At 39.6% G+C, this 26,689-nt stretch overlaps 1 protein-coding gene across 2 annotated transcripts in view; it reads left to right on the top strand.

Annotated features, from left to right (window-relative positions):
- Positions 1–12,683, top strand: part of CD109 (CD109 molecule) — a 77,293-nt gene extending 64,610 nt beyond the window's left edge. Inside the window, exons 29-32 of one of the 2 annotated variants that reach the window (XM_061358518.1) lie at positions 2,545–2,681; positions 7,665–7,821; positions 8,226–8,328; positions 11,538–12,683. In XM_061358518.1, the coding sequence (XP_061214502.1) occupies positions 2,545–2,681; positions 7,665–7,821; positions 8,226–8,328; positions 11,538–11,728 (588 nt within the window). In that variant the 3' untranslated portion in view covers positions 11,729–12,683. Of the gene's footprint in view, positions 1–2,234; positions 2,445–2,544; positions 2,682–7,664; positions 7,822–8,225; positions 8,329–11,537 lie in introns of those variants that run through there. The other variant, XR_009726291.1, reaches the window with a different exon arrangement.
- The last annotated feature ends 14,006 nt before the right edge of the window (positions 12,684–26,689 follow it).

The raw sequence follows: 26,689 nt of genomic DNA, 5'->3' as shown, positions 1-26,689 counted from the left end.
TTTGCTAAATAACGTAAACTCTTATTTGATAGTAAACATTGTCTTAAGTTTCTTGTATTTGATTTTGAAAGTTGAGCTTTCTGAGTCATCACAGTGAAGTGTGAGCCAGCAACCTATTCTGTCAAGAGCTGGTGTCCCATTTGTGCCACAGGAAAGGGATGCTGCAATTACCATCAACATTGTCTTGGGTGTTAATCAGTCTGAACCACCTTAATATGTTTTCTCAAAGTTAAATTTTTTTTTTTTTTTGGTGTCTTTTAGTGGGTATAAGTACATGAGTATCCTAGAGCAGATGTGCTGGGACAGCTGATACTATTCATTATCCTATACCCCATAGTGGGAGTAAAGAGAAGATGACCAATGAAGGCTACTGGAACAGGGCAAACATGAAGTGATACCTCACTGATATACCCTCTTGCCACATACAGGAACCACAGTTTCTTGCAGCACATATTCTGCAGCTACTAGTATATTGTATAAAGAACCTTGAATCTGCTCCCCTAATTCTTGCATCTAGAGCTAAAGGGGTAAAAGGGACTGTTCTGGGTCAGATCGAAGCTCAGTCTAGCCCAGCATTCTGTTTCCCACAGTGGCCAGAGATGGATGCCCATGAGAGAATATAAGAAAATAAATAATGTAATATATTACTTAACTGTCTTCTACCTCTTACTATATATTATTCGAGACCTTCAGCTGGAGATATTTTCTCTGGGCTTAGAAAATTCCAGTTCCATGAAGTTCTCTATTTTGCCTTTGAACATTTGTACAGCTTAGTATCTGTAGCATCTTGTGGGAAGGAATTCCATAATTTAAACTTGCATTGCATGAAAAACTATTTCCTATTTGTCTTTCCCATGAAAGTAATTTTGTGTCTTTCTTCCAACTTATCTATCTGTGGCTGATTTTTCATGCATTTTACAATTTCTTAAATACTAAACAGATTTGGTAGTAAACAGTACATAACCCATTATTATATACATAAAAATTCTTTCATTCTGCAACTCTTTTCAATAATCCTAGTCTTTGCTACCTCAGATAAATTAGTATAATCAGCAAACTTTATGACATCAGGATTCACCCTTTTTAATATATCATGTATGGATACGTTTAATGGTAGTCATCTAGAAGAGATTCTTGTAGGACTCTGGTCCTTCTATGTATGAACTTTTGCACCCTCTGTTCCTGTCTTTTAACAGCCTTTATCCCTTGGCAGTTTCTTTTGTTTTGGCTAGTACCCTTTAGCTAGCACTCATCCTAATCAGCTACATGCCAATGTAATGTCCATGCAGGCTATACTAGACAGAGCTCTGTTGACTGAGTTTTTTCATTTGGTTCAGGTAGCTAGTGGGTTTATATCAACAGCTTGTTCTCCAACATGTCATAGTTACTCATTTGTCCACTAATTTGACTTTTTATTATAGCTTTGATTGTGTTTTCTGGTATAAATACTGAGCTTACTTGATAGCCGTAGTTTTCTAGACCCCTGGTACTCTTAAAAATTGCTGTCATCCTCCAGTGTGGTACTAAGGCAATTTTCAGCTGTTTCTTTATGTCATGAAGTTCAGGTCTGTAGGCAGTACAGACTGCAGATTTTTTTATTGCACAACTTTGTATGATGGCTGGTAACATGAGAGTGCTCAATTCCAGGTCCAGCATTTCTGATTTTGCTGTCTGCATTGGTAATTTTATAGGATATTGAGATAATCAGGCTATCTCCTTATTACTGAGACCTTGTTTAAGGGCTTCTGGTTTTGCCACTCATCTACCACTGTCTCAAGCATCTTATACATATCTACAGTAGAAGAATTGGAAAATCTCAAACTGTGCCTAATACATGAGTTTATTTTGTATTAATGTTACTGTCCTGCACTGGAAATCCCGTCATACTTCTTTACTTGGCTTGCTTAGCAGAGCTTGGCACTTGTTAAGCAGAAAGGGCAAGAGTTCTGTCTCTGAGACAGCCTGAAGACTAGCTTTGTCTTTGCACAGATGAACCAAATCATGAAACTACTTACTTAACAGCAAGGAAATTGTGTTCTTCTGAGCTTATAATGACATGCTACGCATCATCTCTTTTGACTGTATGAATGCTGTGACATGAAGACTAAAGACAAATTCTGTACATATGCTATGTATTTGCTCTTGCTCTGTTTTCATATGCAGCCTCTCTCTTTTAACCCAGTGGGAGTCAGTCTCTGAAGTTTGTCCTTATTTTTCTCATTTCACGCTGTCAGGAAGTAGCTGCACACATTACAAACTAGCAGACAACAAATATGGAGAAAGTTGCTGGTTGTCCTAGAACTTCCTTGTGTTTGCCTCCATCGCATCCTCCTAAATGCATTGGTTCTGCTGCATTACAAAGTGTTCAGAAAGGATATTTCCTTCAGAGAATTCCTATGAGTCTCATGCATACAGCTGTCATACAAGGCTGCATATCCTTTCATGTGAGCACTCCTCTGTCATTACACTGTTAGAAACTTAGTGTTTTAACCACACAGATTTGCTTTACACATGTCATCTAATGTCTCTACTTGAAATCCACAGCTCAATGTTATTTACAACACAAAGCACACTGATCAGAGGCTGAGATCTGTCCGAAAACAAGAAGCCTTTGACTTGAATGTTGATGTAAAGGATGACAAAGATGATAAAAACCATTTGACCTTGAATGTGTGCACAAGGTATGTAATTAAATTGGAGCATCTGATACAATTCTTTGTCTATGCAGCTTTAAAGTTATTTAAAATGGGCTAACTTATCCATTTGTTTGCATGTGTTTTACTAGTGTATGGGACGTAAATGTATAACTAAAGAGAATAAAAGAATTACTTTGTAAAAATGGTTGTAGTTAAACTAAATAGGAATTCATTAATACATAAATGGAGTGACAGATCTTTTGTGCAAAAATGTTGCTGGCCAGGTGGTATTTTATTACTGGTATGCATAAAGATGGTGGTACACTAAATGTTTGAGGTATATGGAAGAGTCTGTGTGAAATACAAGAAAAAACTCAAAGACTTCTGTGGTGCAAGTGCTTTTTAGCTATATGGAGAACTGTGGACAGACTTAAAAACTGAACCAATGTCTTCAACATTCTAACTTCTAGTAGCAGACTGTAACAGCTGGCCATTACTCTTGCCTTTCATGAATGGAATGCTTCGCTTTCTATCTAGAAGTAAATACACTTTTTTTTTTTAATTATTATTTTTAAAAAAGAGAAGGAAGTTCTGAAGTGCTGAAAACACCATGAAATAGAAGCATTCTACCTTTGGTCATCTCTATTAATAGAATTTGCTCAGAACGTTTTTGGCAGGAGTCAGAATCCATGTTTACATAATGATAAATTCAGCTGGGTTATCTTATTGTCAGGTGCCTTTGTGGTCTTTCATTTACCAGTAAGTCTTATAGTTATGAATTTGGTAATATAATATGTCAGCATCATTCTAGATTTGAAAGAGATAATGTGTTTTTCGGCCAGGCTAATTCTGTTCTTTCTGTGGAATAAGCATGTGTGTGTATCTGAGATGATGTTAGTTGTTCAGTAAACATCTACTAAGAACTGAGCTGAGGCTGCTAAAGTATCATCTCGGAGACCACGGAACAGCCACCACATGTTAGCTGGGTATAATTTGGATCAGATGAGAACAGGCGACATTGAGCAGTCATACTGCATATTCCTAGATCGCTTTGATGCCTTAGTTTTACTTGCTGTGAAAGGGCTTATATACGTATTTAAAAGAAATAATATGAGTATGTTTGCTCTCTGGCAGTTTCTTCAGTGTGAACTTTTTTTGTAGTTAAAGAGCACTGTGTATTTCACAGAAAACTGCACAGGACACTGTATCTCTCCACAGATATTTGTAATTTATCTTCTATCTTTTATCTAGAAGGATCTTGGGATGACTGCATTCTTTGTGTTTGGGATTCATCTGTTTGTGCATACTTCTTCTACAAACACTGTTTTCTTCTTACGACATTCTAACGTGTTTCTTGTAAATGAAAGATTTGCAAAGTACCACCTGGTCCACCGTGATTACTCTTACATTTGTTTCATCCACATACTCTTTTTGGTATTTATTTAAATTTTAAATACTATTTTTATACTCTGCTCTCACAAAGGAGCTGTGATTGGAGATGGGGCCTCTAGGTGACACCAACATACAAATAATCAGCTATAGTGAATATGATTTCAGTACAGAGAGGATTGACTGAATTTGGGAAATAGCCAGCAGGCACAAAGGCAGAGCCCTGTTTTTATGTGTTTCTAGTAACCAATTTAGTGACACAGATGGTGGGCAGGGACACTAGAATACATGAGAGCTCTTGAAATAGAATGGGGATGTTCTCTTAAAGTTTTCTATGAAGTGTCAACAACTTTCCAAAGCCTAGCACAAACTCCTGACATGTAAAAGGCTTACATGATGGGTCTAGGTTAAATCTTGGCATTCTGATTTTCTTGACGTTTGGCTCAGGGATATACACAGGAATATACATCTCTCTAGGAAGGCTTTAGGGTGATGATGTTTTAATTGCAAAGTGTTCAAAGGATAGGGGAAAATCTGGTGGCATTATAAAACTTCCCCAGGAGAATATTTGAAACATTCAGATCCATCAACTGTTATTATGGAAGGTGGACTGGTATAAATCCTAGTAAGTCTGTGTTTGTTTTCTTGGCTTGATAAATTAGTCATCCTCTTCTTTCTCTGCTCTCCCCTCCTTCCCCCTTCCCCCCCCCCCCCCCATTATATATAATGTATACATCATCTGTATTAAATTCCTGAATTGGTTTAAGGTTGGTCTACTTGCAGTCTTTACAATGGTTGACAGAGCCTTGGATGACATGGTTTAGTGTGAGGTGTCCCTGCCCATGGTAGGAGGGTCAGAATTAGATGATCTTAAGGTCCTTTCCAACCCTAACTATTCTATGATTCTGTGTGGCTTTCTGGTAGAGAAACCAAAGTAGGAATATAGAAAGACAGGGGCAGGAACAACCCCAGGTTCCAGTATAGGCTGGGGAATGACCTGTTAGAGAGCAGTGTAGGGGAGAGGGACCTGGGGGTCCTGGTGGACGACAGGGTGACCATGAGCCGACACTGTGCCCTTGTGGCCAAGAAGGCCAATGGCATCCTGGGTTGTATTAGAAGGGGGGTGGTTAGTAGGTCGAGAGAGGTCCTCCTTCCCCTCTACTCTGCCCTGGTGAGACCTCATCTGGAATATTGTGTCCAGTTCTGGGCCCCTCAGTTTAAAAAGGACAGGGACCTGCTGGAGAGAGTCCAGCGCAGGGCAACTAAGATGATTAAGGGAGTGGAGCATCTCCCTTATGAGGAAAGACTGAGGGAGCTGGGTCTCTATAGTTTGGAGAAGAGGAGATTGAGGGGTGACCTTATTAGTGTATATAAATATATAAAGGGGGAGTGTCACGAGGATGGAGCCAGGCTCTTCTCAGTGGCAAACAATGAAAGGACAAGGGGTAATGGATACAAATTGGAGCACAAGAGGTTCCACTTAAACCTGAGAAGAAACTTCTTCTCAGTGAGGGTGACGGAACACTGGAACAGGCTGCCCAGGGAGGTTGTGGAATCTCCTTCTTTGGAGACATTCAAAACCCGCCTGGACACGTTCCTGTGTAACCTTATCTAGGTGTTCCTGCTCCGGCAGGGGGATTGGACTAGATGATCTTTTGAGGTCCCTTCCAATCTCTAACATACTGTGATACTGTGAAGACTGCTGAAATCTCTATCAGTTTAGCCGCTGTTGGCATGCATGGCTAGGTAATGGAGGCTGCACCTTTGCAATTTTTTTCTTTCTCTAATCTGCAGAACATGCCACTATCTTTCAGCCAGCTTGGTCTTGATTGGCCAGAGTCATCTCAACTGAGTATCAGTTATGACACTGGAACAGATGATGTTTCATTCAAATTAAACTGATTCTTGGTTAGAGGGGCTAACTTACTATCTGGGAGGCAGATACCCAGGGCTGTCAGTTTCTTCTCTGGTCAATCTTGTTGCCTGCATACTATTTCCAGGTATGGGAAACTGTTTGCTGACAGTTCTACTCAACTCTCTTGTTTATGCTTTCTGCCTACACTAGCTTGGTGTTGTTTTCTCCTCTTTACATAATCTATGAGAGGGTCTCATACAAATCTCCTGTTGATGAAGAACTGAAATGTAAAATTCAACTCAAAACATTCTCAGTTCTGTTCAGGTACAAGTTTCAAGTCTTCATTCTTGCATGGTGATTTTATGGTGATTTTTTTTTTTTGGGACAGACTATGGAGTTGAAGAGATAATACCAGAAGCCATCCCCAAGGCCGTCTCTCTCTTCTTTGTTAAGAGAGGCAGATCCTCGTAACTTCTAGGAATATACTTTACTCACTTTTTGACAGTATGAAGCTGGTTTGGTTACCTGTTGGTATTTTGGTAGCACCCCAGGCTGGCTAGACAGCTTGAGTACTTTCCTCCCCTCTTACTGGTAATTATGCAGAAATAATTACATCCAGTTCCAATTCAGTTATTTGTTTTCAATAGCAGCTACTTTGGCACAGCACATCATGCAACAGATGGTTTCATTTGTTTCTAATCTCATGAGCCAACTGAAGTCAGCAGTTCTGCTGTATTCCTTTCAAAGTCATATCTGGGTTCAATCAGCCATGCTGCCAGGCTTAACAGCATTGCTTTGAAAGCAAGTCTTCCCTTTTTTAAAACCATCTAGCTCTGCAAAGAAACAGTTTTATTTAATTACTTTCAACTACTGTCAGGCCTTCAAAATGAGAATTGGAGACACTTCTATTCTAGTATAACAATTATCATTTACCCTCCATGCCAAGGCAGGGAGAAACTCTTCTGCCACCTGCTTTATTTAAAGCAATACAATTGTTAGCAGGTCATTTAAGTATCATTTGTAGCACAGAACTCCATACTTATATTTTGATAATTTTGTTGTGCACCATAGTGTGTAAGGCTTGCTCAGTAGAGCAAGCATTTTAGTCCAGCATCTGACTCTTACATTGGAAGAAGATGTAATAATAAGTACTATTTAGGAAAAAAGAAAGACCTCAACATCTTAAATTTTTTGCCACACCTGGATGATAACATGACTCTGAATTTTAAAACTGGAGCTAATAATATGATGATGATTTTGTCAATGGAACCATCAATCTCTGGAAAGGAAACATGAAAAGGTTTGGAAGATGGTTTTGGTGTGTATTTTTATCTCACCCTCCAAAAATGAATAAAAGCAAAACAATGCATCCATAGGAAGAAATATGTATATTTCAGTTCAAGAATTCCTAAGCGTTTTCTTAATTACTTCTTTAGAAGGATGTGTTTAGTTGTAGTATTTCCTGCATATTTGTGATATAAATTTGCACTTATGGATGCCAGTGGAAAGCTCCTAGTGGTGTCAGTGTTGTCTCTTGTTTATGTACTGTAGTTTTCTTAGTGTTAAACCTGCTTTTGCATATGTGATTGAAATTATCCAGTGGAATAATAGAGAAACCAATTATTACCTCTTTATTGTTAGAAATTTTCTTGTTGGCATTTTGTTCTATTTGTTTCTCAAGTATTCTTAAGCAATATTGCTTCCATAGCTGGGATTTAATCATCAGTTTATTTAGAGAGTGGTCTACTGTATTCCCACTTAAAGTTTCTTTGTGTTTTGAAAAGGTACTTGGGTTCTGGCACAGCTCCGAAGAGTGGTATGGTCCTCATGGAGGTTGGCTTACTCAGTGGTTTCTCTGTGTCACCAGATTTTGTTCCATTAGACAATACAGTTAAGAAGATGGAAAAGGACAATGGAAAAGTCAACCTATACTTAGACTCAGTAAGTTGAAAATAACAAAGAAATGTGTTTGTAGTGATGTTAATCTTGACTCTGCCATTGTTTGGTTTAAATTTGGAAAAACATTATGATTGTATTCTTTGGGGAAATCAATGTCTGCTATTCATATTGAATTAATAGCTCCACTGTTCTTTAGCAAGACTGACTGGATAGGTACAAGTCAGTTATATCTGTAAGGGGTTTGTAGGTTAAGTCTCTAAAAAATCATATATAAGACATTTCAAGGATTCTGTAATGTGGCCAAAATAACTACAAATGAGATAAGCATCTTTATATACGTCCTGAATCCAAGTCTTCAGGAATGGAGTGCTGTTGATCTAGAAGTCCTTACCTCTTACATGAAACCATCACCAGGGTTCTCAGATGTTTCTCTTCTGTTCTTCTAGCTAAATGAAACACACGTTTGTGTGGATATTCCAGCTGTGAGAGACTTCAAAGTGGCAAATATCCAAGATGCTTCAGTGACTATAGTGGATTACTATGAACCTAGTAAGTGTCAGTCATTCCAAATGGATGTTAGTGATTCAGAAGTTTAAAAGAAATTTTTTGTTTGTGGAAATAAATTTTAGGGAATAGTTTTTGTTTAACTGCAGCCTTTTTGGACACTGACATGCCAAATTTTCTCACAAATAATATTTTTTTCCCATATATATGTTTATTGTCATAACGTTTTGTTCCTCAGCCGGTGTGAACTGTCATGATTTAATTGTCAGATGGTATAAATTGGCTTCAGTCTGGCCCAGTGTGTTCCCAAAAGTACCAAAATGAACTAGGAACTTCACTGTGGTTCACTTACCAAGTTAATGATTATCTTTCAAGTAGGTTTTCCATATGTTTCTTGTTTAAACTAAGAGTTATTCACTGGAGAAAATGCCAGTGTTTTGGTTTCCAGAGTTACATAGAAAGATGCATATGGGAAAAAACAGTTTCATAGGTTTTTGTTTTGGGTTGGTTTTTGTTTTTTTTTATGTTTGTTTCTTTTTAGGTGTAGAGTGTGTTTTAGAGAAAAGCAGCAATGTACAAAGCTCTTGGGTAAAATGAAAGATTACAAGCTTCTGGAGAAGATACTCGAGAGGTTTTCATTACTCTAGCCAGCTGAAACGTTGTTAAGGATTTAGGCCTGATTTGAGCTAAGGCTTAAAAAGGTTGTATAGGCAATTTTCTTCATGTTGGTTTGTTTTAGCACAAGACAAAAGACAACCAAATATGCTATGATGTGCATTACTTTAGCGAGATGAAGATCACATTTACTTTGTGTAGGCTGAAATGTTTGTTCAATCACAGAATTTTAAACTAAAATAGGAAATTAGCAGAGGTAACTATACTGTCCATTAACCTAGAGCATGTTTTAAGGCATAGTGGCTTAACAAGTTAGAGAAATTTTTATTTGAGATAAATACATAACATTTGTATGGCCAAAAAAGATTTCTTCATACTTCTGTTCATATGAGAAGAGCTCAGGACCTAGTCTTTATAGAGTGCTGCTGAATAGGCTAATATGTATTAAAAAGTCACATATAAATGCACATATGTAAATAGTTTCATTATATGTAAATACATTTTGTACCCATAATTAATTTCTCAATATTAATTTAAAGATACGAATTAGTAGAATCATAGAATAGTTAGGGTTGGAAAGGACCTTAAGATCATCTAGTTCCAACCCCCCTACCATGGGCAGGAACACCTCACACTAAACCATCTCACCCAAGGCTCTATCCAACCTGGCCTTGAACACCGCCAGGGATGGAGCATTCACACCTTCCTTGGGCAACCTATTCCAGTGCCTCACCACCCTCACCATAAAGAACTTCTTCCTTATATCCAGTCTAAACATCCCCTGTTTAAGTTTTAACCCATTACCCCTTGTCCTATCACTGCAGTCCCTAATGAAGAGTCCCTCTCTGGCATCCCTGTAGGACCCTTCAGATAGTGGAAGGCTGCTATGAGGTCTCCACGCAGCCTTCTCTTCTTCAGGCTGAACAGCCCCAACTTTCTCAGCCTATCTTCATATGGGAGGTGCTCCAGTCCCCTGATCATTCTCGTGGCCCTCCTGTGGATTTGTTCCAACAGATCCATGTCCTTTTTATGTTGAGGACACCAGAATTGCACACAATACTCCAGGTGAGTTCTCACAAGAGCAGAGTAGAGGGGCAGGATCACCTCCTTCGACCTGCTGGTCACACTCCTTTTGATGCAGCCCAGGATACAGTTGGCTTTCTGGGCTGTGAGCGCACACTGCCGGCTCATGTTAAGTTTCTCGTCGACCAGCCCCCCCAAGTCCTTCTCCGCAGGGCTGCTCTGAATCTCTTCTCTGCCCAACCTTAATATCCTTAAGGACTTAATATCCTTCAGGCCCAACCTAATATCCTTAAGGACTAAAATTTGTATGACATAATTAGTCATCAGCTGCAATAGAAAGCTTTGGCTTTAAGAAAAAAATTGCTTCAAATATTCCTTTGCAAGGCACCATTCCTATTACTGTGTACATAGACATGTTATTGGTCAATTAATATACTCATGCCATGACTGAGTTCTTCTGAGAGAACTCCTTTGTATCTAATGCAGGAATATTCTTTTATTTGAATATATTCTTTCTTTTTCATCACTTTCACAGTTGGTGACCCAAGCTGCAGGTGTATATTTTGTGTGATAGTGTCAGTTTGATTCATGAGTTAGGAGATGACTGAGGAGTCCTTGTGCTCTGGCATTTACCAGAAAAGTTATGTCTGTGTGGCAGATATTACAACTGGCATAGGTATAAAGAACTGGCTTAGATGCCAGTACAACAGTGCCAGCAAGGAGATCTGCTAGGATTAATAGGCGCAGCTAGTAAGCACATTGAAATGATTGCTGCTTCTCTTACCTGATTTTGTTCAGAGCTAGTTGGGTGTCACTGTTGGGGAAGTATTTTGACTTGTAAAAGTACATTATTTTTTAATATCTTAAAAGTACATTATTTTTTTAATATCTTAAAAGGAAACTGAATATCATTTCAGTTAAAAAATACCAATGATAAAAAGAGAAATTGCAGTGTCCCTAGTTGGAATGAAAACCTTCAAACCAAAATTAAGCCCACTATGGGAATGAAACTTTGCAAAAGCTTGTTCTGTGAGCATTTACCATGCATTGATTTTTTTTTTAAATGAATACGGCTTTCCAGGCATCTAGAATGTTAGGCTGTGTCGCAACCCTTCAGGCAATGGGGGAGCAAGACACAGGAGTAAGGAGAATCTAGGTAAAGCGGGCTGTCCCAGATTCAGGAACCTAATGCTTCAAAAATAATAGTAAGAGAAAGAATCAGTTACGAGAGACCTATCTCTTAAATGTCATAGCCTGTAACCTGCCAGGTGAAGCATCCTCTTTCCTTTGTAATGAGGGTTGCTGTGTAAGTAGGGGAAAATTCCTTTTAAAAATGTTTGAGGTTTGTGAACAGATTGGGTCTAACAGCTGAGATTGACTCTATGAAGGTGTGCCTTTCACTAAGCATTTGCATGAATATATTGAGAACATTTTGATGTTTTGGGAGAACAAAGATTAATGCCTAGGCTTAAACACCCACTCTGGGAATTATTTTGCAATGTATGTTGAGATCTGCATTAGAGTTTAGTACATCTGTTAAAATGCTTGCTTTGTGAACCTGATTTGCTGGTCAGTTCTGAGTTCACTAACTAATGTTAACTAACTTTTCTGAACAGGGAGAAGAGCGGTGAGAAGCTACAATTCAGAAGTAATGCAGAGCATAACCTTTTGTGACTTCTGTGAAAGCGATTGTAGTCTTTGCCACCGAGATAGTTCTGCAGCCTTGCTTCAGCACTCTTCATTGGACTCCTTGTTCTGTCTGCTGTTTGTCCTTCATGTAAACTTGCTGTACAGCTGTGTGCTGTAAAAAGGAAACAGATTATGTTACACATCTAAGGTTTCCGTAAATTATCCAAACAAAATTTTATGTTCAGATACCAGCCCATCTTTAGTGATTACAGTGACCAAACTCCTGCTGTCTTCGGGAAGAGCTGGGCTGGCCCATATAGTGAATTTCTGGCTGTGCCAGAAAACTTCGTTAAGTGTCTGCTGGAAAAACTTTCCAAGTGTTAGTTTCGTACTGAAGTTATTTTCTGAAGAAGCACAGAATTACTGAGAAAGCAGTCTGAGAAAACACAAACCTAGCTCCATGCTTCCACTCCCTTTACCCCTGCTTTCCATTGTGCTTTTTTGTTTTTAGGGATATATGTTAAGTTTACCATGCTTATCTGAAACACTGTTTGCTTCTCCATTGGGTTGTTGGTAAGCAGGGTGCTGGAAGCTTAGTATCAGAGCTCACTTTGTTCTCTTCTGCAGATGTGACACTTAACTTGAATATTGAGTTTCACCATAAGCTCTCATAGGGAATAATATGAAAAATAAAGGAAGCTGGCTTCACAGCAGACACAAGAGCCAAAAAGTGCTGCATTCACAAACTGCTGAATGCCCCAAATAATTATCAGTCTTTTTTTATCATTACAGAGAAGCTGGGTGGATTTTTTACCAATTCATAAGCTGATCATGTTGGAAAATAAGGCCTTGTTTTCATGCATTTTACTCTGAAGGGCTTTTACTGTTAATGTATCAAAGATGGAGTCTATGTTTGAGACTTCATTTTTTCCAGGGTATTCAGAAACACACCTAATTCTCTTTCCACGGGAAAATGCTAGTATCTGCTGGCATATTTATGGCCAGCAGGATAAAGGTTGCTTGGACCCTTTTCTGATTTTTGAAAGTCTTCTAAAAATGTCACTCTGGGGTATCATGTATGTCTTGAGTTTGCAGTGTCATCTTGTCAATGATTTAAGTGCTGTAACCCTAAACAGCTGTTTACTGCTCCCTATGTCATGTCAGCTGGTTGGCCCTGAATGCCATTCATGCATGCAACTCCACTTGTTGGTTGGTGGAGAAGGCTTTTAGGAGGCATGGGCTGCACACGCATTCAGCCCAGCAAAAGAATTGACATGCTTGTTTAATTTTAAGCACAACCTTGTATGCTTTAGTGTTTTGCTGAAGTGGGGTGGATGAGAGCGCTGGTGAAGAGCAGTGGGCACTTCTACGCCCAAACCGGCTTTTTGCACATGGGGAGAATTACAGGTCTCTGTAAATATGGAAATATATAAGTTTGGAGCTTTTCTCCTGAGTGAGTGCATGAATATCTTTCCTGTCTGGCAGCTGACTAAGTCTTCTGGAACACTGCCTGTGATAGCTAATACTTACTTCTTTTTGACAAGGAAACCAAGCTGATAACGTTCGTAGTTACTAAAATGAAGTTAATAGCTGTCATGCCAACTAACAGAGGTAGAAGTTTTAAGGCTAATGATTCCCTTTCTTTCCTACCTTTTTGAGACGGAGTGTGTATGTGTGCACATGTAATAATATGGCAGTCACTTTTCTTGAGCATTTTCTAATTTTTATCCACATTTTGCTACTACTTAAAATGTATATTTTTGTATTTTATGCTAATCTATGCTTTTTTTCACAAAGGAAATTAGTGCATGGTAGTATGGGAGAGGCCTGAAGTTCCTGAACTGCCTGCCTTCTAATGCTGAGCTATAGGTTTTTAACTTGAAAACTAGTTTAGGTGGGGTTATTTGTTTTACTTTAGTTGTATTTAGAATTTAAAATGTTTTTTCACAAACATGAGGTTCTGTTCTGACTCTCTGGCAGAGCTTAGGCCTGGTTCTTTATAGTCAACTTACGCTTTTTACTTGTCTTTGACTGACTTTTGGTCTAGGGCCTTGAATAGTTGATTAACATCAGTGCCTTAACATGAGTGCCTGTGCTGTTCTGACCCATATGAAGTAATACTATACTTAGTGAAATCCAAAGCACTCCTTAGTCAACGTCATGCAGGATCCGACCCCTCTGTGAGTTGTGGCCTTGGTTACATAGGTCCAGAGCAAATAGAAACTAAGATACAAACTGAAACACATGTTTGTGTTTCAAATCCTTTACTCATATATGGGAGCATAGATTGAATTGTGCCAAGTGTTAAGCTCTGGAAGACACTGTGAGCTGGGATGTATTGTGCTGTGGGTTTGATTTCTTTGGGCACCTTGACATGTTGTTTGCCTTCATTTAATATAATTTCAAGAACCCAGAGCTCACATACTTTTGTGTTTTACTATACGTTAAGCTTCTCAAAGAGACATTAATACCTGATTAATGTTGGGATGAAAAGGCTTATTTTCTAGACAAGATGTACTCGAGATAAACTGCTCCTTTGCAGTAGACAGTAGGGATAAACTAGTTTTATTTTGCAGGCAGTCCCAGCTTCCTGAATATCTTTCAGAAAAATGGATTTAAACAGCTCAGCCTAATTTTAGACAGAGCAGCTTTTATTAGTATTCCCCTCCTATATTTGTTTTTGAAACAAACCACAGATGTTTTTAAATGATTTTCGGCTGCCTTGCATGTGTTACTGAGAAGCATCAGTCTTAGTGCACCACATCATGTAAAATGTTGGAGTCAGTGAAAAATATCCTCTTATTTTACCTTTTTCTGTAAAGCAGGCATATTATTACAGACATCAAAAATCTGCCTCTGTACCAAGCTATTTCTAAGGAACAGTTCTACATTGTATGACTTTAAATGCTTACACCAGGTGGCCTTTCACATTCCTATATTGATGCCTTCAGTCATTTTGCAGTTGTGGCTGGTGCTTCGAATGGGTTGCAGAGGACAAATATTGTATTGTGTGTTGGCAGTGAATAAAACCGAGGAAAGGGAGTATGGCTTTTTTTGGTTCCTCATCATTATATAGGAATCTTTACAGAAAAGTTCAGCGTATATATTTTTCCCATTGCTCTGTAAAGTTTACTTTTGATGTTAGAGAGGCCATGTGCCCACTGAAGTTACTAGAAAATCTGTTAGCAGAAGTTATGGAGGAACTCTTTAGGAGCAAGGTCTTCAAGGAGCTTTAAGGAGTGGTGCTAAAAGCAGTCAGGAAAAGTGATAGAGCCTTCATGTTGAATTGCCTGAACATTTCTGTGGTTGCTGTTTTGTTGAAATCTGAGTATTCTCTGTTGCACCCCATGCCCCTATCATCCACATGCTGTCAATGGACACGGTCTGCACATTGCCATTAATATGTTGTTAAATCAGTAAGAAATAGTCATTTATTTATATCATATATTGTGAGACCTCACCTGGAGTATTGTGTGCAGTTCTGGTGTCCTCAACATAAAAAGGACATGGAACTGTTGAAACAAATCCACAGGAGGGCCACAAGAATGATCAGGGGACTGGAACACCTCCTGTATGAAGATAGGCTGAGAAAGTTGGGGCTGTGTGGAGACCTCATAGCAGCCTTCCAGTATCTGAAGGGTGCCTATAGGGATGCTAGGGAGGGACTCTTCATTAGGGACTGTAGTGATAGGACAAGGGGCAATGGGTTAAAACTTAAACAGGGGAAGTTTAGATTGGATATAAGGAGAAAATTCTTTCCTGTGAGGGTGGTGAGGCACTGAAATAGGTTGCCCTGGGAGCTGTGAACGCTCCATCCCTGGTGGTGTTCAAGGGCAGGTTGGACAGAGCCTGGGTGACGTGGTTTAGTGTGTTTTGTCCCTGCCCGTGCCAGGGGGGATTGGAACTTGATGATCTTAAGTTCCTTTCCAACCCTAACTATTCTATGATTCTTTGATCCTAAGATGCAAAACTGTTATTGGACTCAGTTTCCTTAAGTCTATAAACTAGACCCCAAAGAGTTTTAGAAGTTCCAAGTTCAGCACTTGTACCTTTTTTACTAGGTACGACCTGATTATAGAGCTCTGGCCTTCAACTGAGTCAAAGGCTTTGCTGAGAAGGGTTTATATGGGGACAGACTGCATGCATACATCCACCACATATGGATTTCTTCTGCTTTTACTTTGCTGTTATTCATAAGGTACATTACATATCACTTTTTAGCTAGTTTGATGCAAAGACAGTTTTGCATTCATGTATAGACATAAGAAAGACATCTTTTATGATGAGGGAGGTGAAACACCAGAACATGTTGCCCAGAGCAGCAGTGGCTGCTCCATTTCCGGAGACATTCAAGACCAGGTTGGACAGGGCTATTAGCAACCTGAACTGTTGGAAGATGTGCCAGCTCATGGCAGGAGGGTTGGACTAGATGACCTTTAAAGGTCACTTCCAACCCAAACTGTTCTATAATTCTGTGATTTTATGATTTAGCATTGAGTTTAAAACAAAACCATAATGGATTTTGAAGGATCTCCCCCAGATTCTGCATTTGCCCCCATCCGTGATCTTAGCAGAGTTTTTTTCCACAGGCTTCACTGTGGGGGTCATCTAGAAACCTTCCATACCAAATGCTGTTGTACAGAACAGGGAATGAGTGCTGCCTAACAGGTTTACAGCACTTTGGAGTCTGCATGCTGGTCCGTCTCGATGGCTGATTGGGTTCCTAGAGTGACACTGGCATTCTCCCAAGTACTTCACAAGCAGGAGATTGTGGGTTGTGCACATCAGTGGCACACGATGAAAGCGGAAAGTGGCCACACTAGTGCAGGAGAAACAGAAGAGACATGATCCTATTTGGTTTAAGCATATTCCTGTAGAAAGCATATGTATATACATAGGCTTCAATCTACTACATTGCCATTAAAAACATACAAAATTTTCACAAAGTGCCCAAACTAACAACATTGTGTGATGTTCTGTTTTTCAGAATGTTGGGAAAAATTCCTATACATATTTGGAGAACAGTTGGTGCCCAATGGCATTAATGTTCTATCTCAAACACTAAGGAGTATTTAATTTTAATTCTAATGGGCAATAATAGTTCTGTTACAGCCTTTCTTCTACTATAAATCTTTATTAAGTGAACAATCTTCATGGGTTTAGTCCTCTAAATACATAGAAAATTTTGAAATTAAATGTTTTCACTAGTAATTTATCCATAAAATATAACAGCAGTTCAGTGATCCAGTCTTTTATTAATTTCTCCTTTTCCCCATGTCAAGATACAAGACTGCAATGTTATTTCTTATTCTGTTTGTTGTATTTTTGTGTGCCTCTTGGAAATATCATTGCACTAATGCTATTCTATGCAATAAAGTCTGGCAGTGTGCTGTATTACATCAAACTAGTGATGGGTTGGTTTTTTTTTCCAATGGATAGCTCATTATTTTCAGATGTGAGTGAGCACTGATTGCTTATGTGCTGCATTTGAGTCACCAGAAGACCAGTGTTAAAAATTCTCCTTAATTTCAAATTGTACATTTTGTTTCTGTATTTTCAGTGATTACCCAAAAACTTCATCGGCCTTGTTCAGATCTTACAATGTCATATTATTAATCAATATTTTCGTTGTGGTGTTCAGTAATGTTAGGTTGGGTGGGATAGTAATATGAAGAAGAAAAAAATACAAAAAAACTGGCTCTGGCTCAAAGGAAGCATCATATAAGCAGGTGTAATGTACCATACATTAGCTATTTTACTGGCTATTGCATCTCTTCTTTTCCATGTCAGGCCTTAAGCAATTTGAACTAGAGTTCTTGGCTGCCTTGAAATTTTGTCCTATGCTCACTTTGATCTAGTTGAGGATAATCAGATGCATTTCCACTTTTGATAAAATCAGAAATGGTAGAAAAAGAATGCTTTTATGAGCTGTTTTGAGCAAACAGAGGTGAACTAACATGCCAGCTATACAAGTTGCTTCTGTCTTTTCAAGTAATAAAACAAATGTTAAGGAACTAAACTGTTTCGCAAGATTTTGGAAGATTGTTATTGATTTATTTTTCTTTCAATAAAGTTTGCAATAGCTATTTTTGAATTCTGTTAAAGATGTCTTTTATTAATATATGTCTAGTATTTGCTTGTTTAACAGTACAACTAGCTGTCGTAAATTACAGTTTCTGTAGACTGTTGACAACTGCCCACCTTCAGCACACTTTAGAGGCTCCTCGTCTGTGTTTTAAACCTCATAATCTGAAGTGGTTGCAGTGGCGGTTTCCATCATCAGACTGCTGACCATCACCCTGCACATCATTGTCTGGGACTTTCCCAACTAGGGGTCTCCTCATTTTAGAAGCATATTGTTTTATTCAACATGAAGTTATTGGAAGCCTTGCTGTTATCTTTAACAGAAGTAGTATAAATAGTCCTATGTGATGAACTCACTTCAGGTAGGCCCCTTGTGTTCATGGAGAACTTCAGGATCTCTGCTGTTTCTGTGAACAGGAGCAAACCTTTCAGATACAGAGCCTGTTGCTGTCTGGAGTCTGAAGTGGCAGTAAAAGAGCTCCAAGGAATCTTTATGCCAAAGTGTTTTATAAAGAACCCTAATTGAATTCATGTGCAGAGTTTTCTTTTTCAGGTGAGCTTCTCTTTTCACTGTCATTTTTCAAGCTCTGGAAGTTTGGCCTGCAGGACACTACCTTTTCCTCATTCTCATAATTCTCTCGCCTTTCCTTCTGCCTGCCCTTGGAAGAGCTTCCTGGCCTGTTCCAGTTTTAAAGTCAGTACCTGCTCAGCCTTGCTCACGTGGGGTGGATAAAGGACACTTGGGATTTGTCAGCACAGACTTATGAAATTGAAATACTATTTAACCAACCTGATAGCTTTCTGTGATGAGGGGATTGTCTGCATGGTTGAGGAGAAACAGTGGATGTTTATATAGACTTAATAAGGCATTCTCTCACAACATCCTCATAGATAAAGTATGAGCTAAATGGGTTGCTGCTGAGGTGGGCTGAAAACTGGCCGAACAGCTGGAGTGAAAGGACTGTGACCAGCAGCACAAAGCTCAGCTGCAGAGCAGTCCCTGGTGGCATACACCAGGGGCTGAGGCATGATGCTTTGTGTGCTTTTATATGTACTTACAAAGCTGTATCACTGCTTTCCTGAGTTGATGTCAGCCAGCAGTGAAGCACCCACAAGCTTCTCATTCACTTCCCACCCCCAGAAGGATGGGGGGAGAGAACCAGGTGCATAAAGAGATAAAAACTCTCATGGGTGGAGTTAAAAACAGCTAAATAGGGGAAGAGGAAAGGAAAAAGCAAAAGCAAGTGATGCAGAAGCAGTCACTGACCACCCCCCCCACCACACTGCTAACAAGCCAGTGTCTGAACAACAGCTCCTTCAGAAAGTACTTCTGGTTTTATTGCTAAGCATGACATTATATGGTATGGAACATCCCTTTTGTCAGTGTGAGTCAACCATCCCAGCTGTGTCCTCTCTCAGCCTCTTGCTCACCCTCAACCTACTCTCTAGGACAGTGTAAGGAGTGAAGAAGCCCTTGGTGCAGCTAAAACACTGGCGTATTATCTCCAGTCATAAACTTGAAACACAGCACCATGTGGGCTACTATGAAGAAAACAAATTCCATCCCAGGCAGATCAGTACTGGCAAACCCCACCAGCAGGTCTTCTTTGCTGGGATTTTTCATGTGGCGGTATGCGTGAGCACTGATGGACAAGCCTTATGCCCCCATGGGGCTGGGAGCCACTGCGATGACCAACATCTTGCAGTTTCTTGTGTCCTCTGGCTGTGTGTGACTTCTGTTGCTCCTTCCCTTCTAGTGAGATTGCAAGCCTTTTGCAATCTGGGTAAAGCCTACCTTTTCCTGCATTGGTACATGTTTGTTGCAATAGTGTCTCTCACCGTATATTCCAATAAAGTATAAATTTGGAAATATTTTATTTTGATAGAACTGATAGTACCTTAGTTGTGCAGATCAGTAATCCCCTGAAGTAAAATTACTGTATTAGCTTGGAAAAAAATCCCATCCTATAATTTGTTTTGCTCATCTCGAGCAGTCCCTGCAATACCTAGCCCTTATAGAAAATATGCCTATCTTCAGATGGCAGCAGGTGACAAAAGATAGATACAGAATGTTTCAGTCTCGGTTCTTGTCTCTTTCCTCCCATATGTGTAACTGCATTAAGAGCTGCAGGTTTATGGGTTTATATTTTCTTTTTTGCCCAGTGTGAGAAGATAATAAAGCAACAAAAATACTCTGCTTATCTTATTGCCATGTTTTAGGTGTATGTTCTTTTCCATAACACACAACTTACGCTGATGTTCCTTTAATAGAAAAGCAGTTTCCAAAGTGGAATATGGTTTCATGGGTTTTATGGTTTCTAAAAATGTTTTTCCTTACTCTCAAGGCATTTGCCTAATGTCTGCCATTTGTTCTTGCTCCTTTGTGTCTCCTTTCTCCCCATTAGAGAGAGGCGACTTAGGGACTGAGAAGTTGTAGTCTTTAATGGCAATGAGAACTGCAGTAGTCTGTGACTGCTGAATGTGGAGAATATATGTTCCTCATAATATAAAATGGTGAATGCTGTTTGCAGGCTTTGCATATTCTGCAAATCATCCTTTTCTTGTTTCCCCTTTGATTCCTTTAATTTGAGTTTACTGCTTGTCACTAGCGGTTTGCTGGTGACTCCCAGTAAACACAGCAGAGCACAGTCCTGAGGGGTCACAGGACTGTGACGTTAGGGGAGTAATTGAAGAGGAGAATCTCCCTATACTGTCTAAATGATTGATGGGAGGAGATGAATTTCTGAAAAGGGTAAGTCAGAGCACCTAAACTGTCTTCTGATTTATTGCCTATTGATTGTGCTTCTGCTATTGAGGGAGCCTAAGGAGTGTGATACCCTACTGAAAATATCTCAAAAATCATCAAGCTCCAAAAGTTTGAGAGAGAGAGATGAGCTATACCTGTAAGGGGAAAAAAGGGTTAGTTATGAACTAGCAGTGCACTCTTTGGCTTCTCTTGGGAAAGATCCAAATCCCTGGCATGACGTAGAAAGCCCTGGGACTCTGTCAGAGGTAGACCAGCCCCTGAGCAGGACCTGCCCTGTGAGACATGGAGCTGCTTCATACAGTGACCATCTTTTCTACACATGGAAGGTTTTTTTTCCACGTGAAAAAACCCTGTAGTGTAGCCAGTCATGACTTCCAGGGTTGATCTAACCCCCAAGCATACTGTGAGTGAGTACAGCTGTACTTACCTGGGCAAAGAAGTTAAAACCTTATGCGTCGTAGTTTAAGATAGACTTGAACTGTGAGAGATTAGGAATACATTTAATGAAAAAAGAGTATTGTGAAGCTAAATCTTCAGACTTTGGAAGGATCCTCTGCTGGTTTCTTGATGGGGCTGGATGTGTTCCTGCTTTTAGCTACTATAATACAGTCCCTAAGTCCTTCTGGTGCAAGGATCCCTGAATGGAACTGCCACTTGCAATCCTCATTTGGGCTAAGAAAGCCTTAAAATAACTGACTGACTGTTGCAGTGGAGGAAGGATTATCTTCTGAAGTCCCAGAAAGGAAAGTTACATTCAGTCAGGTTTCATGGTGGTTTCTTGGGGCCCTGTCTGGAAAGCTAGAAAAGAGCCTTATTAAATTTGCAAGCAGCAATAGACTGGATGGACTTCCAGCACTCCAGACACCAGAATTCAAGTTGACCTTGACAAAATGCAGAAATGCTCTTAAAATAGGACTTCCACTTGAACAGAGATAAGAGCAAAGCCCAGGAAAGACAGTGCTGACCTACACAGATGTAGGCTGGGGAATGATTAACAAGGTAGAAATTCTGCTGAAGAAAAACCAGGATGCAAATGGATGACTGAACACAGGCCAGGCTATTGCAAAAGAAACAAACACACTGGGTTGTGTAAACAGGAGTGTTGTCTGAGAAGCAGTGCTTTCTGCATCCAACAGTGCTGCAGTCTCAGCTGGAGTAGCTGCTCCTGCATGGGCACAGCATTCCAGGGACACGCAGCTCCTGATAGAAACAGCAGCCAAAATAATCAGGGACATCATGGATGAGATGTGTGAGGAAGGGGTTAAAGAAAGCAGTGGTATAATCTACAGAAGAGACAGCAGAGGTTAATGCAATAACAGGTATTGTAGAGATTATGATAATAGCAAAAATAAGTAAAGAGATTTAAACAGCAGCAAGGGGCAGTTATTGTAGATATTAATGAAAAGAGTCAAAGGATCTTGGATACTTAAGTTTCTGAAAATAGCTTGTAGGTTAAATAGAATGGAAGCCTAAGATACAAAATCCAGCTGTTCTAGCTGGACAAAACCTGATAGTGGGGCTTTTTAGCAGTTAGGTACAAACGAGCTAGAAATGTCTCTACTGCACTAGGAGACTAAGAACGATGTAAGAAAGTGCAGGAGTTCATGGGGTAGCTGCTGTAAAACCTGCATGGGGAATTAACATAACTTGTCAGTGTCCCTGCCACTCCTATTTATCTGGATCCAAATACCTATTATTGGCTCTACTTCCTAATGCCATAACAAGCACTTGAACAAACGCATAGCAAAATAGACTGATTTAGGTGCAAACTTGCTTTCTGTTTATATTCCTACTGGCAATTTACATTTAGTCTTTATCTTGTATTTGAGATAGTTTGTTGCTTTTGGTATCCTGTTTTATTTTCTTCATTTGCCTTCAATTATAGGTCCTTTATGAAATCCATACTGCTGATTCCTTCCAAGCTGACTACAAGGACTGCTCTGTAGTTTTACCTTATAGCATATTTTATGTAAGTATATGCACTATTGTCTGCCATAATCTTGCAGTTGATATATGAACCGATTAATAAGCCTAGAAGTGTGTCTCCTAGGCCAACACTTTTATTACGGTCATTGAGAATTGAATAAAACTGATTTGCTGTTCATGAAAGCATGTAAAAAAAGGGAAGCCCACTGAGTTTATTACAATGTCATTCAATATACTTTATTATTAGAAGAAATTCATATGCAGTTAAATTTTCAGATGGTTTAAAATTTGCAGAGTGGTGGGTAACAGGAAGTTAATTTTGCAGTCTGATGAGAGGTACTTGCTACTGTGGTCTCTATACTGAGTCACTTATATGGAAATGTTAATTTCAACTTTGTCAATAATTGTGTAGTTTTAAAATATTTTTGTGTTGCATATGAACAAAAAGAGATTGTATAAATGTAACATGTAACAGCTTAAATCAACTTTGTCAATCAAAGCATTATGGGTTTTTTTTTGATTCAATGTTTATATTAGTCTAAATAAAGCAAATTGGGAAGATGAAGTATTTAGACTACGGACCCATTCCTAGTAAGATGGTTTTGGTGCAGGCTAGATAAAATGTAGGATCAACCAGAGGTTGAGTTTAAGTGTATGTATTGATGTAAATATATTGTCTTCTCCTACGTGAGCATTCCTAGAAGCGTCATGCAGATGCATGTGTAAATGGTGCAGAATTGTTGACTCCTTTCTTTTTTTGTGACCTATGGACACCTTTAAAATACCTGTGACCACTTACAGAGGAAGCGCAAGTTGGTGGTTCTTGCTTTCAGACTGCAGCATCCTGTTCCCCATGCTGTAGTAGCACACATCTGTCTGGCACTAGCAGGGTGTTCATGTCTTGAAACCAGCCAAGACCTTAGGCACTGCTACTTAAGCAAGAGGGGATTTCAATATGTCTGGAGCAAAGAATGGGAAATTGTATCCCTAATAAAGAGGAATAAAATCATATAAAAAAGAGCCTCTTGATCTGATTCACAACAGCCGCCTACCAGGGAGACTGTATGTGTATCACTGGGGATTATTCTGGCTCAGTCTGATGGAAAGGGAGGACTGGGCTGAGGGATACTTTAGGTAAGTGGATAGACATTTCTTTATATTTTTATTTTAGAGATGAATGCTTATTAAAATGCTGGATCAAGGGGCAGGGATAGTAATATTGCACATGTGGAAATAATGTACTAAGAAAGCTCTGTGGTTTCATATGGAGAAAAAAGATAGCAGCCAACTCTAGCTGAGTGGGCAACTAATTAAGCCAGAGATCTCTCTGTACATTGTATTCTAATGTGTTCAGTACAAGAGCATGTATCAGCAAGGTGCCATATGATTTCTCCTTTATAATTTGCAGTTTGATTTCAGAAATGAACTATGCGTCATCACTGTAGTGATCATTTAAAGATGAATGGGGTTGGCTGGATGTTAGATAAGAGTCAATATGATTAATGTGTCTTGTTCTTGTGCATGGTCATTTTCCTTGGTCAGATGTTTACATGCAGCTTAGGTCTGTTGTTTCTCCCTCCCTTATTTTAATTGTATCATAGTTATTTTAAAAAATATGAACACTTTTAATGTTTGACAACATTAGAATATATTGAAACAGCTGTAGGGAGTGATTTTGCCATTGCTATATATTTTGCTTGCTCCATTTAAATGGGGTGCTACATCCTTCATGGTACCATTCCCGACTTCATCCACCATTTTTCCAATACAGAGACCAACCACAGCCTAGAGGGTTTTTATTACAGGATACAGGAGAAGCAAAACCCCCCAAAGGTGTGAATTCTTTGTGATCTCAAAAGGGTACCTCTCACTAAAGTATCTCAAATATGATCTCAAAAGGGTACCTCTCACCAAAGCAGTATGAGAAATTTAACAGCGCATTACATAGAAAACAAAGCCTAGCATGACCTATCCAGCTCTGCCTCAGGGCTTCTCTACTTTCATTCTTTTTCCACTCATTCACAATTACTTTATTCTTCTGCATTTGCAATAAGTAGGACTGGGATAATGCTACACAAGGGCAAGTACAGGAACAATCTCAAATGCAAACCTAAATCCCAAGTCCCTCCTGATGAGCACATTTCACCTGGCAAATGGTGGGGCACATCTGGCTTGTAGGAGGTTGGTACCTAGCCCTTTCCCCTGGTGGTTATTGAAAACAAGTTATATGTACTACAACCAAAGCCAGGTGCCTCCTTGTGCTTCCTAAGCCCAGGCAGCTGCAGGAGAGGGGCAGTGAGCTGCAGTGGTTCACTGCCTGGTGCAAGAGCAGCCTGGCAGGCAGTGCTTGCTCTTTGAACTGTCCTGCCCCAACACCCAGGCATGAGGGTGGCCATCTGCTACCTGAGGCAGCAGCCAGCCTCTGTGCCTGCTTGCTCACCATAAGTACCTTTGGCAATAGGATGCCTGAGAGAAACAGAGAAAGCAAGAGAGGGAGAAGGAGCAAAACTTTAATCAGGTTGATGTTGGATTGTTGGTGCTCGATCAGTGTATTAATCAGGGTTTTAGTCTGTGCTAGTGGCAGCAAAACTGACTTTTCAGACTGACATTATGTGACCTGTTTTACAGGTCACAAAACACATTCCTACATGCTTCCAAGACATATTTTATTGGCCTAAACATGAATCTCTGGCTGTACATCGCATGTAGTGTACGTGTAATGTAGATCACTCTGTGAAAGATGTCAAGGAACAGGACATGCTAGCATAAACAAACCCAGCAAAAGTCAACAACATCAAGCTGCAGTGGAAAAAGGCAAACAACAGTCTGATGTATAAACAGGAGTACACTTGGGAGAGACGTGACCCCCTTCCACTTCTCGGCTACTAGGAATTCCACAGCCATATTTTGTTGAGGCCTGTGACAGGAAACCAGTGGTCTGGCTGTGGGCCTCCCAGGGGCAGACAATAAGGGTTGTCTAGAAAGCACAGCCACTGTGGGAAGGTTAAATGAATTAGGGTTGCTTGAAGCACTTGGAGGTAGGGGTGAGGGATAAGATGATGTCAATTATGTCTAGCTATATCAAAAACTTGAAAAACAGAGGAGAATAATGGGTTTGCTGTGACCATAAGAGGTAAGATTCAAAGCATGTGATTAAATTGCAGGAAGAAAGTTTCAGTTTAAACTTCGGGAAGAACCTTCCTATAGGACAAAATGTAGGATAGGCAGCTGTGGGAGACAGCCTGCTTCTTCAGCAAGACACTCTTTATAAGCAAGTTAGACAAACAACTGCTAATAATGACCTGGGTCTGTATGAGTCTGTCTAGGTGTCCTTTCCAGTGCTGTTTATTTAAGAGCTGATGGCTGCAAGCTCTACTGCAATGACACAGCATTGGACAGCTTTTTAAAGAGACCTGCTGGGATGTGCAAAGCATAACTTTTTCCTGATGCTAAGGTAAATACTGAAAAACTGGAGTTACAGTGGGGTTATCTGGTGTAAATAAAAATCCAGCCTGCAAATATCTCCATAGGTCAGTGGTGATTCTTAAAGGCACATTGAGACAACTGGGACACCTGATTTATAACAGCATTCACCGTATTTGCAGAATTAAGCAGTCACTCTTGAGAAAATGCCACACTGGAAAGCATAGGGTCAGGAATTCTATAAGAAAGGGTATCAGATACAGTGATATGAATTTCTGAGTCTTTCAGGGGTTGTCTATGCCTGATAAAGGTGAGCAGGCAACCTAAGCTGCATAAACACCAGGGACTTTTCTCCCAGGCCATTCCTACAGTGAGGCCGAATCATACATAGGTTTTATAGGTTTCAAAGCCCAGATGCTTACAGAGAGATTTGAATGATGTCTTTGTGACTCTGAAGTTACAACTGTGTCCTTAGATTACAGATTTAATTTTACTGTGTACGAGTAAGCTACCTGGGGAATGTTTTAATTAGTGACTACGGTTCTGTTCCAGGCTTTGTTCTCTATATCGTATTGCTGCTGAACTCCCCTACTTCTTCACCATTGTCTTCCTCAAGGATAAACCCAAAATTCTGGAGGTTACAAAACCAGAAAAATAATACTGAATATACCTTGGGCATATAGTAACACCCACAGAAAGCAAGACTGATAACCAGGATAATGAACACTTTTGCTTTTTAGTTATACTTTTCCATGAAACCAGAGCTTACGTTTGCTTGTCCAAATAGATGTTGAACATACGAACTATTAAGTTGATTTAGTGCATGAATTAAGTGTGTGATGAAGGTAGGCAGTCAGTCATAAGGTCAGCTTTACACACAATACCTGTAAGATTCATCTATAGATGAAGCTGGCATGGTCCCAGTGCTTTCTATACTCA

Source organism: Neopsephotus bourkii, unplaced genomic scaffold, assembly GCF_033783945.1.
Source record: "Neopsephotus bourkii isolate Nb327-2 ecotype Australia unplaced genomic scaffold, CSIRO-AGI_Nbou_v1 NB_947, whole genome shotgun sequence".
NCBI classification, from domain to species: Eukaryota; Metazoa; Chordata; class Aves; order Psittaciformes; family Psittacidae; genus Neopsephotus; species Neopsephotus bourkii.
The sequence above is the reverse complement of the archived record's forward strand: the minus strand, read 5'-3'. Positions and strand labels throughout refer to the sequence as shown.